The sequence below is a fragment of the Arvicola amphibius genome, chromosome 2 (assembly GCF_903992535.2).
Source record: "Arvicola amphibius chromosome 2, mArvAmp1.2, whole genome shotgun sequence".
NCBI classification, from domain to species: domain Eukaryota; kingdom Metazoa; phylum Chordata; class Mammalia; order Rodentia; family Cricetidae; genus Arvicola; species Arvicola amphibius.
The window spans coordinates 55,252,571-55,266,939 of NC_052048.2; the positions used below are offsets into that span (position 1 = coordinate 55,252,571).

The 14,369-nt window shown below is 46.4% G+C and overlaps 1 protein-coding gene across 2 annotated transcripts in view; it reads left to right on the forward strand.

Annotated features, from left to right (window-relative positions):
• Adamts9 (ADAM metallopeptidase with thrombospondin type 1 motif 9) overlaps positions 1-14,369 on the forward strand; it is a 173,121-nt gene that overhangs the window by 138,326 nt on the left and 20,426 nt on the right. For both annotated transcript variants that reach the window (XM_038319790.1, XM_038319791.1), the window contains 6 exons: positions 5,809-6,003; positions 6,931-7,063; positions 7,589-7,683; positions 7,791-7,885; positions 7,978-8,111; positions 10,696-10,787. In XM_038319790.1, coding sequence (XP_038175718.1) covers positions 5,809-6,003; positions 6,931-7,063; positions 7,589-7,683; positions 7,791-7,885; positions 7,978-8,111; positions 10,696-10,787 — 744 coding nt within the window. The remainder of the gene's footprint in view (positions 1-5,808; positions 6,004-6,930; positions 7,064-7,588; positions 7,684-7,790; positions 7,886-7,977; positions 8,112-10,695; positions 10,788-14,369) is intronic.

Below are 14,369 nucleotides of genomic sequence, written 5' to 3' on the forward strand. Positions count from 1 at the left end.
TGTGTGTGTGTGTGTGTGTGTATGCATGTGCGCACACGCACGCACACATGCATGCATGGCTGGAGTTACATTAGAGTTGCTTACAGGAGCATAGGTGAGAAGTTATTTATAGAAGTATATGGTGGGCTACCCCCACGGGGGGGGAATGTCTCTCTCTCTCTCTTTACCAGAAACCATTGATTTCGTACAGATCCTCAGAAGGGGTGGGGCCCATGCGCTCTTCCTCCCCACCATAGACAGATGTTGACTGGCTCAATTGTGTACGGCTCTAATACGGACCATCACAGCTCCTGTGCATTCAAGCATGCCACAGCTGTGCCGTCCCTAGCAGGTCCAGCATCCTACGGATCTCATCACCTGGCTCTTACATTCCTTCTGGTCTGCCCTCTCTTCCACAACCTTCCCTGAGCCATGAAAGGGGTTCTAGGATGCCTTATTTATGGCCAGCACCCAATAGTCTCTTGTTTTCAGCTCTCTGACCAGTTATGAGTCTCTGTAATAACTGCTGCCTACACAAAAAGAAGCCTCTCTCACCAGAGCTGATGGCAGCACTACACTATGGACATAAATATAATTACTTAGGAGCCAGCTGATGGGCACATCGTGTCCACCAGTGCCCAAGTGGCACAATGGCAGTGCCCGAATAAAGCTGTTGTTGACTGGTCTCCCACCAGCAACCTGTAGAACACAGTCCATCGCTGTGAAATTAGGGAGGACGCTTCCAGCTGATTCTCTAGGTCCTACTGCCAAAGTGTGTGGTATCTTTAGTCAGTAGGGTCTTACCATCTAGATATGGTGGACAACCACCCACAGCAACAATTACCTGTATCGTTTGGGGACTCACTGGGAGGTAGATAACCGACCCCATCAGTGAGGTTTTCAGTTTTGTTATCTGTAGTTTATAGGGTCATTTTTCTTCACCCATTCTGGATACACTTTTGAAAACATTTTATTTTTAGTTTCTCTTTTTAGTTAGATTGCCAGGTTTCCCTGCACGTTTTCCATATATCCTTAATTTTCATTGCCCCCACAGCCACGCTATCGCCAGTCTCCCTGCTCTGATCGCCTTCTCCACCTAAACCATTCCACCCCCATCCTCTTCCTTCTGTCTTCATGCACCCTCCTATCCTTCCCTGTCCACTCCTAACCTCCACCATGGTCCCTTTCTAGTTTCCTGACTCCCACACTTACACTCACAGAAACATCCATATGTACAAATCAGTAGCTAGGACCTGCTTATGAAAGACAACATGCAATATTTGAATAATTTGTCACTTAATATAAAGTTTTCCAACTCCATCCATTTTCCTGAAGATTTAAGATTTTTATGTTTATTAATGGCTGGATTAATTTCTTAAAGGCTTAATTTTTAATTATGTATATATGTATGTGTCCATGGAGGCTGTTCACCTGAATGTAGTTCTCAAGGAGGCCAAAAGAGGGCGTCAGATCCCCTGAAGCTGGAGTTACAGATGGCTGTGAGTCACCGGATGTGGGTGCTGAGAATCAGACTCAGGAGCCAGTTTGCAAGAGCAGTGCGTGAATCTAACCAGGAAGCTGTCCCTCCAGCCCTTGCACCACATCTTCGTTATCCATCCTTCTGTTGATGCACGTCTAAGCTGATTCCACTCCTCCCTATTGTGACTAGAGTAGCCATAACTGTGAGTGTGCAAGCATCTGGGTGATAGGATTCAGAGTCCTCTGGGTCTGTTTCCACAGCAGCATATGTGGGTCATGGGATAGTTATGCGGGAAACTTCTACACTGATTTCCATTGTAGCAGCATCAGCTCACCCACCCACAGTAAATAAGGTGTTTGCATTCTCTCTGCCCTCGCCAGCATTAATTGTTTACATTACAGTAAGAATTTCGACGGGTAGAGGTAGAACCTCAAAAACTTTTAATATGCATATCTCTGGTGGAAAATGATATTGAACGCTTTTTAAATGTTTATTAGCTATTAAGAATTTTTATTTTGAGAAGTCTCTGTTCAGATCCAGAGTCTTTTTTAAAAAAAAACTTTTATTGATTCTTTGTGGATTTCGCATTATGCATTCCAATCTGGCTGAGCTCCCTGTCCCCTGGTATCTGATCCCTGCCCTTGTAAACTCCCCGCAAATCAGAGCCAAATTTAAAAGCAAAAGCAAAAACAAAACAAAGAAACAAAACAAGAACAAACAAGCACAAACGCCTGCCGTGTAATCTGTCGCATGGCGTTGAGTCAGTTTCCCCTTTAGTCCGTTCATCTTTAGGTGCAAGTGTTCGTTGCCTGCAGCCTTTGGCCTGACTCGAGGCCGTTAGTTTTTGCTACACTACCAATTATGGGCTTTTCCTGGAGCTCCTCTTGGATATCCTGTTGCTGTCCTGTGTCAAAGAGCTCCTGCTCCGTAGGTTCATCCCCTTCACAGGCTCCAACAGTTCATAGATTCAGTGGATGTTGGGGTGGGCCAATTCAGCCCTGGTTCTGGGCCTGGCGAGTAGCTGGGTTGGTCAGCCTGCCAGCTCTCCCTCATCATCACTACCCAGGTTAGCTCGCCCAGTGCATCCTACAGCAAGGAGTGGGGCCAGTCCTTCTGCTCTCAGTTCTGGGTCCCCCACACTCCCATCACCAGGCCCAGCTCTACTGTTTTGCCCCGGCAAGGTGCAGGGCCCTCTCTCCTGATTGCTGTAGGGGGCATAGGAAGGGAGCAGTGGGTCAGCTCTCCTGCAATCATGCCCTCAGGATTGGCTCACTTGTGCCCTTATCCCTGCCCCCCCACACAATAGGGTCAGCTCTAGTGTGCTGCCCCTGCAGGGTGCAGGGACCTCTGTCCTATGTGCTGCAGCTGGGGTGGGGCCCCCGGCCAGCTCTCTGAACTGCTGCAGGTGGTAATGGATGAGGAGGAAGGACATCTTTCCCTCACCCATGGTGGGTGGGGTCAGTTCTCCTGCTCTCGCTCTCTCAGGGTTGGTTCCCCTGCATCTCCAACCACAGGGTCAGCTCTGGTCTGCTGCCCAGGTGAGGTGCTTGTCTGGTGAGAGGTAGGGGCATTTTTTCTAAGTGGGGGAGCGAGCTTTCCCCTGAGGGGTAGGGCCAGCTTCCCCTGCTGCATACCCATTGAGGGGCAGGACCAGCTGACCCAGGACAAGTGAAGGGTGAAAATGGTTCAGCACAGCATGGTTCCAGTGACCCCTCAGCTTATGCCTTAGACATCACCACAGAGCCCCAACTGCAGGAAAACATGAACCTAGATATGGCCTTTGACAGCAGCTCAGGCCCAGACACCACCCTAACCTAGCATAAGCATGGCCCTGGTGGCAGCATAACCCCAGACACCAACATGGTCCCAGGTTGCTGACTAGACCCCGGGCATCCACAGAGCCCTCAGTGGCAACAGGAGCTGTGGACACCACCCCAGACCCTAACCACAGCAGGGCAATGAACCCAGGCATGGCCCTAAGGAGTGGCATGTGCCAGCCAGAACATCTCCATGGCTCCAGGTGACAGCACTAGCCGCCCAGATCAGCAAGGCCCCACAGATCCCGTTTTATAATTGGGTTGTTTGGGTTTTTTTTTTTTTGCTTGTTTAATTTTTTTGAATTCTTCATATAGTCTTTATAGCGGTCCTCTGTCAGATGTATAGTCAGCAAAGATTTTCCTCCCACTCTGTAGGCTGTCTGTTAATTCAATTAACTGTTTCCTCGATTACAGTGTTTTAATTTCACGAGGTCTCATGGTTTGACTTATTTCCTGAGTGACTAGATTCATGGGCAGAAAGTCTTTACCTACACCTATGTCTTGGAGTGTTTTTTCTAATTTTTCTCTGTTAGATGCAAAGTTGGGGGTCTTACATTAAAGTCTTTGAGATATTTGAGTTGATTTTCATTCATCTAGCCTGTCAGGATCCAGTTTTCTCAGAACCATCTTTTGAACAGGATGCTGTCTTGCAGGTGTGTATTTTTGGCATCATTATCAAAGATCTGGTGGCTGTAGCTGTGTGGCGTATATGTGGTTCTCAACCTGTGGGTCGGGACCCCTTGGGGTCACTTTAGCATATATACTGCATATTAGATATTTACATTGCAATTCATAACAGTAGCAAAATTACAGTTATGAGGAAGCAATGAAAATAATTTTATGGTTGGGGATCACCACAACGTGAGGAGCTGTATTAGCGGGTCACAGCATTAAGAAGGTTGGGAACCACTGCTCTATTCTATTTCGTTGTCCTAGGTAGATCTGTTTTCGTGCCAGTGCAATGTTGGTTCTATTCCTGTATCTCTGCAGCCTAACTTGAAGTCAGACATGATGATATCTCCGGCGTTATTCTTTTTACTGAGGGTTGCTTTGGCTCGTTGGTGCTTCCACATGAATTTTTATTTTTATTTCTTTGAGGAATGACATTGGAATTTGGATGGGCACTGCCCTGAATCTGTAGATTGCTTTTAGTAGGATGGCTGTTTTTACAATATTAACACAATCCATAAGTGGTTTCCCCATATTCTAGGGCTGCCTTTGTACTGTGGTGTTCTGTTGTGGAGAGCTGTTGCTGCCTTGTTTTGGCTTCTTTCAGAGTTGGTTGGATTTTTTTTGTTGTAAATGAGATTGTTTTCCTGATTTCTTTTTTCATGTTTGTCATTGGTATACAGGAAGGCTTACAACTTTTTATACGTTAATCTTGTTTCCTGCCATTTTGCTAGGTGTGTTTATCAGCTGCAAGAGTTTTCTGGCAGAGTCCTTGGAGATTTTATGTATAGAATCATATTACCTGCAAATAGGAATGGTTTTTACTTCTTTTTTCCTACGTATCTCTCTTTTATCTTGTCACTATCACTCAGACTTCAAGCATTCTGCTGAGTGTAGAGACTGGACAACCTCTTGTTCTTGATCTTGGAGGAAATGCTTTGAGTTCCTCTGCTGAGTGTGTTTGGCTATAGGATTGCTTTGTACAGCTTTCATTGCATTAGAGTGTGTTCCCTCAACTCATAGACTCTTTGTGGCTTTTATCATAAAAGAACATTGGATTGATGTCAGTGACTTTTTCTGGATCTACTGAGAAGGTCACATGGCTTTTGTCTTTAAGTGCATTTAAACGATATATTGCATTTGTGGATTTACATATGTTAAGCAATCTCTGCATCTCTGGGACGGAGCCAACTTGATCACAATAAGTGATATTTTTGATATGTTCAGGAACTTAGCTTGCAGGTATTTTATTAGTTTTTGTGTTTGTTTTCATCTGGGCTATTTGGCTATCGTTTTCATTTTGCCATTGCTGTGTCTTCTGCCATAAACCTACAATAAAAGAATCACGATGCCATGATTTAGAAAGAAAAGAAAGCAGGAAAGTGACTTGGTGTCCAAAACACATAGCGAAGGAGAGAAGAGAGAAGGAAACCAGAGAAAGGTGGATGTGCACAAGCAGAGCACCATGGAGTGTTGGAGAATGAATGGGGGGAGGGGTTCTGAGGTATCCCGAAAACGGTCTACACTGCACTCTGAGAATGCGCCTCACAAGTTGGCTGCACATGCCGTGAGTTTCTGGCACAGTCTTAGAAGCATAGAAAGGGTGAGTTTGGTGGCATATGGGTATCCATATCCTTCTCTGGGAGCCCCAGAGAAAGGGTTTTGAGGTCCCTGTCTGAGGAAACCCCAGTTTGGGGAGTGTCTGACAGAACCTGCTGTGCCCTGAGATGAAGGCTTCAACCAATAAATAGGAGCATTCTGCAGCTCCCACAGGAGGGCAAACTTGATATGGAGGGTGGGGGCTTATTGGGGCTGCCACAGGAAAAGTCTGGAACATCCTCTCTTGACCCCTTCTCTTCTCAGTGCTCAGTGACCTGTGGGAAGGGCTACAGGCAAAGGCTGGTCTCCTGCAGTGAGATTTATACCGGCAAGGAGAATTATGAATACAGCTACCAAACCACGGTGAACTGCCCAGGCACACAGCCACCAAGTGTCCATCCCTGCTACCTGAGGGACTGTCCTGTCTCAGCCACCTGGAGAGTTGGTAACTGGGGCAGTGTAAGTAGGGGCTGGGTTGTGAACTTTGAAACCACAAGCCTTCTCTGTACCCCTCCTTCCTACCTGCAACTTGCTAAGGCTGATAGGCGGAGAACGGGCTTAGCTAACTCTAAACATCTGATGGTTCGGCTTGCTTGGTCCCAGGAAAATGCAAGTTGTCAAGTTTTGTGCCTCAGTTTCTTCATCTATGAAATGGATACCTATGAAGCTGATTCAGCCTATAAAAGGCATTTAGATTTTTGTGGTCGATTTTCTGTTACCTTTTGCTGTTTTTCCTACATCTTTACTACGCCTTTTTCCAGCCAGCCTTTAGAATCTGTCCTCTCCTAAGAGTGGCACAGGGTGTGTTTTGACTGCTTCCATTGTGGAGGATTCTACACTCCAGTCTGCCTGTGCTGGGAGAGCTTTGTTTGCTCGGGACACAAAACAGAATATTCTAAATTGAGTCTGTTTGGAAAAAGCATTATCAGAGTCTTCTGGCCTTGGGCTCCCAAGCTCTCAGGCGAAAGGTGTGTGACGTGATAAAAGTCGTTAGGACTTGCCTCCCAACTCCACTACGACCTTGAGCAAATTCCTTGACATCTCAGTCCAGATCTTCCATCTGTAAAAACAAGTAATGTCCATGCTATCCCACAAGGTTATTTATGCAGTTTAAATGGGGAAAGTGTGTGGATCACTATATACAGTGACACGTGTGTGTAAATGTTTTATATAGAAATCTGTTTTATTCATATATATATATATATAATCAAGTAAATATATATGAAGCATAACACAGCAGTTAAGCTAGTCATGGTAAGAAATCAATAAATGCCAGCTGTTTGTCACACAACCCCAAGACTCCAAGCTTTGTGTTATGATGCTTACACTGGTTGATTGATCTTTCCCAGTTCAAGAGCCACCCACTGACTCTCCTTTGCCTTCCAGTGCTCAGTGTCCTGTGGTGTGGGAGTCATGCATAGATCTGTGCAGTGTTTAACCAACGAGGACCAACCCAGCAACCTATGTCCCTCCGACCTAAAGCCAGAAGAGCGAAAAACCTGTCACAACGTTTATAACTGTAAGTTGCTCGACTGAAGCCCTCTTTGTCTGCCATGGAGAGCAAAGCATCTCTGTCTATTTGTCTGTCTTCTTTAGAAATGTAGTAATTTTCTGTGTTTGTATGGTGTGTTCATGGGGACTGCACTTTTGTGCTCAAATTTTTGGAGGCCAGAGATCAATCTCAAGTGCTTTTCCTTAGCTGCCCTCTACCTTTCTGTTGAGACAAAGTGGTCTCAGCCTAGAACTCCCGTGGACCTTTGTCGTCCTTCTCTCTCCGCCTCCCCGGCTCTGAGACTACACAGTGCCTAGCCACAGCCAGCTGTGTGTGAGTTCCGGGACATCAGCCTCAAGTCTCCATGTTTGCCTGGCAAGCACTCTGCTGACTGAACTGTCTCTCTCTCCTCGTCTCTCTTCTCCCCACCAGCCTCCCTCTCTCTTTTTAATCTACCTCTTGGCCGGTTCGTGCAGGCAGTGTGACGTGTTCCGTTGGTAGACACTGGACACAGGAGACGATTGCACCATTTTTCGGATTTGTGTTTCCTAGGCGAGTTACCCCAGAACTGCAAGGAGGTGAAAAGACTCAACAGTGCCAGCGTAGATGGTGAATATTTCCTGATCGTCAGAGGGAAACCCCTAAAGGTGAGTGCCGAAAGCAGTCATTGTTTGCAGACTGTTTTCACGGCAGTCTCTGCTCTCTTCACCCTTCCTGAGCACCTCTGTTGGAGTCTTCTGCCTGTATTTTGTAGGTATTCTGTGCAGGGATGCACTCCGACTATCCCAAGGAGTATGTGACCCTGGCCCACGGTGACTCAGAGAATTTCTCCGAAGTTTACGGGCACAGGTAGGAGACTCGGTCCCAGAAGAGCCTCGCTGCCCCAGGATCCCTAGAGAAAACTTTCCCATTCCTACTGCAATGCTATCTCCGTTGCTTAGGTTGCACAACCCAACAGAATGTCCCTATAATGGGAGCCGACGAGACGACTGTCATTGCCGGAAGGATTACACAGCTGCTGGCTTCTCCACTTTCCAGAAAATCAGAATCGACCTGACCAGCATGCAGATCATAAGTGAGTTCAGTGAAGCACCCAGCGGAAGTGCACCGGTCCCGGGAGTGGGAAGATACAGAGGGGAAGTCACAGTCTGGCAGTGACAACCCTGCCCTACACTCCACAGGTCAAGGCTGGAGTGTGATTGGCATAGGCCAGGTCTCTTGTTTCTATTAAATAAAGGAAGAAAAGAGATAAATATTTGCCCATGGAAGTTTCACCAATGCATGTTGGGCCTCAGTGCAGCATCATAATGGGCGTGTTTGTGGAACAGGACCTTAAGGATGTGACGGGGTTAGACACTCGGTGTCTACACAGGGAAAACAGTAGAGCAGAAAGAAGCTTCTAGAGAAGAAACAGCAGCTAGGAAACAGTAACAAAGTCATTTGTAAGACACGTCCCCCTCCAGATGGCTCTCCCCAGCATAGAGCACACACACATAGGCAGAAAACTCATTTTATCTGATTGTTGATTTATGGAAGAAAAATGGCTCCAGAATTACCTTTCCTAACAAGTCTGCCCATAGCCTGATTTCATACACCGGCCAAGACTCTGGTTCTACTGGGCACATTAATCATTAGAGCAGCTTAAGACAGCTAAAATATCTAAACACGCTCTCTTGAGTAGAGGAATAACAGAAATAATGAAGAAGTAAGTTTTTTCTTATTAACATTGCACACATAATATTTCCCTGGCTTCCTCTTGAGCTCGACTTAGCGTGATTCATCCTGAGAGTTTTTATTTGCCATCAGCTGTACAGATTATTGATAGAAGCAGGGGCTCTGTGGTTTCTTAGTGAAAAGAAAAATGCCCCAACTTGAGATCATCAGGGTGGGGTGGGGTTCACGGCCTTGTCCCCTGAGAAACCATTGCCTTTAAATCCTCCTCCACTGAGGAACTATAGGCAGTTAAGTTGTTAGGGAAGGGAGACATGATTTCTTTAGTGGTATAGCCATGGAAATAACCCCTCACCCATATTCCTGTAAGTGATGAAATGTATCAGGTCACACACACAAAAGAAGCACCAAAGATACAAAAGCTTTACCTGCTTTTGTACTTGGGAAGAGGAAGGAGTTGAGTGGGCCTTGGAAGGGGACAAGAGGAGGCATTGGGTGAATATGGTCAGAAGATAGATGATAAATAGGTAGATAGATAGATAGATAGATAGATAGATAGATAGATAGATAGATAGATAGACAGACAGACAGATAGATAAAGTGTGTGCATACATGTATGTGGAGGTCCCTAACTCACTATTACATGTATTAATATATGCTAATGAAAACTTTAAGAAGAAAAGATCCTAGTGTGGAGCTATTGAAGTGACCAAGGATGACTTTCCTTCAAAATGGGAGTCTCAGATTTCCTTCCCGCAACAGCAGAGTTTGCTGTTGAAAGTGCCGGGCCCTCAGCAGTTCCTGGAAGGGCAGAGAGATTCAACCACAAACCAACAAGACCCACTGCCACCCTCTGCAGCCCCTCTGTGGCTTGTCGTGTAGCCTCCCGTGTGATTGCAGAGCTTCGAGGAGCGGCAGCAGGGTTAAGAAACAACTGCGGCTCAAGAGTTTCTGGTGGCTTTCCCCCACTTTTAAACTAGGTGCTAGCCCCAGACTTGAGAAATTGCCCTGAGTCATCACAAGCTGTGTGTTCTAATTGTCCTCCGTTCTGGCAGGAATAGGGCCTAGGCCACTGGAGGACAGAGGAAACTTGGGGGACGGCCCCTAAGTGGCTGAGAATACCTTCCTGGCTTCTTGCCTTGTCCTTAAGCCTGGGATGCAGGATAACAGGAGGTTCGCCCGGGCTCAATTACTGCACTTAAGTGATTCCTATTTATGTAGGAATCAATTCTAAGGTCACGTTAAACCTCTTTTTGGCTCCTATGCTCTGTGGAGACAGACAGTCAGTGCTGATAAATCCCAGGGAAAGGAACTCTCAGAACCACAAGTGCGATGGGGAAAACACCAGTGCACATCTGGATCCATCTGCTCACTAATGATTTGAGTTATTTCTTCTCTCCCATCTCTTCCTCTTCCTCCTCCTCCTCCTCCACCTCCACTTCCTCTTCCTTCTCCTCCTCCTCTTCCTCCTCCTCCTCTTCCACTTCCTCCTCTTCCTCCTCTTCCTCCTCCTCCTCCTTCTCCTCCTCCTTCTCTTCCTCCTACTCTTCCTCCTCCTCCTCCTCCTCCTCCTCCTCCTCCTCCTCTTCCTTCTCCTCCTTCTCCTCTTCCTCCTCTTCCTCCTCCTACTCTTCCTCCTCTTCCTCATCCTTCTCTTCTTCCTCCTCCTCCTCTTCCTCCTCCTCCTCCTATTCTTCCTCCTCCTCCTCCTCCTTCTCTTCCTCCTCCTCCTCCTCCTCCTCCTCCTTCTCTTCCTCCTACTCCTCCTCCTTCTCCTTCTCCTTCTCTTCTTCCTACTCTTCCTCCTCCTCTTCCTCCTCCTCCTCCTCCTCCTCTTCCTCCTCCTCTTCCTCCTCCTCCTCCTTCTCCTCCTCCTCCTCCTCTTCCTTCTTTCTCTGGCTCCCATCTCCTTATTACTGTCCTGTCCCCTCATTATTTCTCTCCCCTGCCTTCTTTCACTTTCCTTAACCCTTCCCCAACCCCCACAGCCACTGACTTAGAGTTTGCAAGGACAAGCGAAGGGCATCCTGTCCCTTTTGCCACTGCTGGGGACTGCTACAGCGCTGCCAAATGCCCACAGGTATGTCTGCAAGCTTTCCCCCTTCCCGGGAACTGTCTGCTCGCTCTGCGTCAGAGGCCGCTCTGTCCATGCGTTCCTAAAGCTAGAATCTGTGTAGCTGATCATGGGGCGGTCAGGCTGCATGGCATCAAGGGCCTCACAAATGCGTTTGGAGTCTAACCCAGGACTTTGATTGTTAAGAAATGGTCACAGCTACAGGCATGACTTCTGCATCCAGCAAGATGCATCGGGTATCATGGTCAAGACTTATGAGCAAATCAGACATAGGGTGGCAAAGGTTTGGTCCGATAAATTATGGCTCAGTAAATGTATATTACAGTCAGTAGAATGCTGGTGAATGCTCACTGATGGACTTTTCATAAAATTCATGCTTTGTAGCATTTTCCAGTTTCGATGGTATAAATATTCTCCCCGTGACTGATTTAAACACTCACCAGCAGCATGTCACTAAATGGGAAAAAACACACAGAATTGACTCAAAAAAAAAATCAATATAGAGCCAAGCCTGGTGGTGCAGGCCTGAGATCTCAGATCTTTGGGAGGATAAGGCAGGAGGTGTGGAAGTTGAAAGTCTACGTGGGCTACAAAATGGGTCACAAGTCAGCTTGGCAACCAGCATTCATACACAAGACCACAGATTCAATCCCAGCACCTACCCAGGCAAACCAAGACAAGAGGAGGAGGAAAAGACCATAAATGAGTCTTAGCATACCCGTTTGTCTTATAAATTCTGAGTATTACGACTCTAGAAAAACATACATGGAGTTACTGAAGAGAGACTGATGTCAAAATTATAGCGTGTACCATGACCCCATCTGTGTGTTTTGGGTTGTTTTTCAGGGTGTATATGCGCATTATGTGTGTATTGTGTATGTGTGTGGTTTATGTGTGTGTCATGTATGTGGTATGTATGTGTGTGGTGTGTATGTTTTTGTATGTGTATGTGTGGTGTGTGTGTATGTGGGATATGTTTGTGGGGTATGTGTTTGATGTGTGTGTGTGTGTGGTGTGTATATGTATGTGGGGTAGTATTGTGTGTATGCTGTATGTATGTTGTGTGTGTGGTATTGTTGTGTTATGTGTGTGGTGTGTGATATGTATGTATGTGGTTGTGTATTATATGTGTGTAGTGTGTATAGGTATATGTGTGTGATGTGTGGGCATACACCATGTGTGGGCGTGTGTGGTGTGTACATATGTGTTGTGGAATGGTGGTGTATATGTATGTATATGAGATGTGTGTGATATATGTGTATGTATATGCTGTGTGTATATATGTATGGTATATGTGTGTGGTGTGTATATATGTATGTGGGGTTTGTGTATGGTATATATGTATGTAGGTTATGTTTGTGGTGTGTATGTATGTGTGTATGGTATATGTGTATGTATGTGAGGTGTGTTTGTGGTGTGTGTGGTATGTGTGTATGTGTGGGGGTGTGTTTGTGGTGTGTGTGTATATGTATGTGGGGTATATTTGTGGTGTGGGGGAATGCGTATGTGTGTGGTGTGTGTGTATGTATGTAGGTTATGTTTGTGGTGTGTATGTGTGGTGTGTGTGTATGTATGTGGGGTATGTTTGTGATGTGTGTGTAGTGTGTGTCTCTGTCCTGTGGCGTCTCTTTGTGGTGTGGGGGTGTCTCGTCTGTGTCATGTCTGTCTTGGGCTCTGTTTGTGGTCTGTCTGTGTGGTATGTGTGTGGTCTGGGTCATGTCTGGTGGTGTCTGTGTGTGGTGTGTGTCTCTGTCTGTGGGGTCTCTTTGTGGTGTGTGTGCGCGGTGTCTCTGTGTGGTCTGTGTGTGTCTGTCTGTGGGGGTCCCTTTGTGGTGTGGGGTGTCTGGTGTGGGGGTGTATGTCTAGTGGGCTCTGTATTGTGGTGTGTGCGTGTCTCTGTGTGCGTATGTTTGTGGTGTGGTGTGTGGTGGTGTGTGTGTCTGTTCGGTCTGTATGTGGGGTCATGTTTGTGTGTGGGCGTGTGTGCTGTGTGGTACTGTGTGTCTGTATGTGGAGTACATTTGTAGTGTGGGGGTGTATGATGTGTGGTGGTGTGTGTGTATGTGTGTGTTGTATGCTTGTGGTGTGTGTAGTAGTGTGTGTTGTATTACTTGGAATTAAACCCAAGACCTCTTGCATGCTGAACGCCAGCTGCACAGCTGAGCTACACCACCAGCCCGTTTTCTCTTAAGTTAATATTTTGAGTATTTCATGAGTACTGTGTTTACATCCTTCCAATCCTTCCCTCTCCCCTGTGCTTTTTAAAATGTGTATTGGTAGAGAAACGGCCGGGAAGGAGATTTCTTTTTAAAGTATCGTGGGGTGTTTTATGATTTTAAATAGATAAATATTGGATCGGAGGTCTCGAGATTCGTGGGGCACACACAGGCATCCTCTGACTGCGACAATGCCAGGCCTCTAGAGCAGCAAATGAGCCGCCACTGCTTCTACATTTGCTCTGAGCCAGGCCACATCTTTGTTATTGGAAACTCACAATCAACCATGATATAATATTCTAAAAGTCCCCTTCGCCTGAGGCTTTGGGGCTCTGGAGGCCCTGATTCCATCTGTTAGCTCCACTCCAGATGGATGGAATTTGTAGAGTTCGTACCAGAAATGCAAGCTAAGCGTCTTCACCTCTTCCTGCCCATTCTACAGTCATAGACTTCTCGCCTCTCCAAGCCTTTGGGGGAAATGCTTCATTTTCAAGTGTTAATCAGCCTGGACTAATTTTCAAAATGGCCAGTAGATTTTGCAAAAAGCTTCAGCACTTGGGATGTAGGACAAACATGAAGACTCCTCTTCTAGACAGGAGCACATAGCTCGCTGTTTCCTTTGGTTCCTGTGAGGCCTTTACAAAGCTGCCCTTAGACTGCGCTGGGACCTGCCCACTTGTATGCACTCAGAAGTCTGGGCACTGGGATTGAAAGATGCATTCCGAGTCCCAGATCTTACCTCTGAAGGATGGGTGCATTTGTCCCCAACCACAGATTCATCCCAACTCACCTGAACTTCCTTCTAAGGAAACAGTGTCCTCAAAGTGTTTTTGAGTACCAAGCTCTAGGAGATCAGAAGGCATTTTAGAGGCACTGCAGGTACACCCTGTAGCAGAGAGAAAAGCAGCAAAGGACCCGATGGTTAAAGGGGACTTTCCTCCATCACCAAGGACTTCTAAACGTTTGCAGTGCAGCTTCTTTAGGGAGTGGATGACTCGAAGCATCCCGTCAGTGCGGCTTGCATCTCAGCGGCTAAGAGGCTGGCCCTGCCCTGCCCTTTTCAACTGCCTCAGGATTTTCTCCTTTCTAAGTGCATATCCTTTGAGAAGTTAATTCTTCAGTAAATGAAGGGTAATTTGTTTTTTATTTATTTTAATAACTCAGAGCCGTGAGCTCATTGACTGAACTCTGGTAAGAAGCAAGAAGCGATTGCTAAGTAAGACAACTCTCTGCCAGGGAGAGGATTGCTGTTTCCCCTCAGCCAGTTCTACTGGGTGTTCTTTGAGCACTGACTGTACTTAGGGAAAACCTGAGTTTTTCTGTTTTTTTTTTTTTTTCAATTCGATATTCCATGGAAAGGTTTATAGGCAGC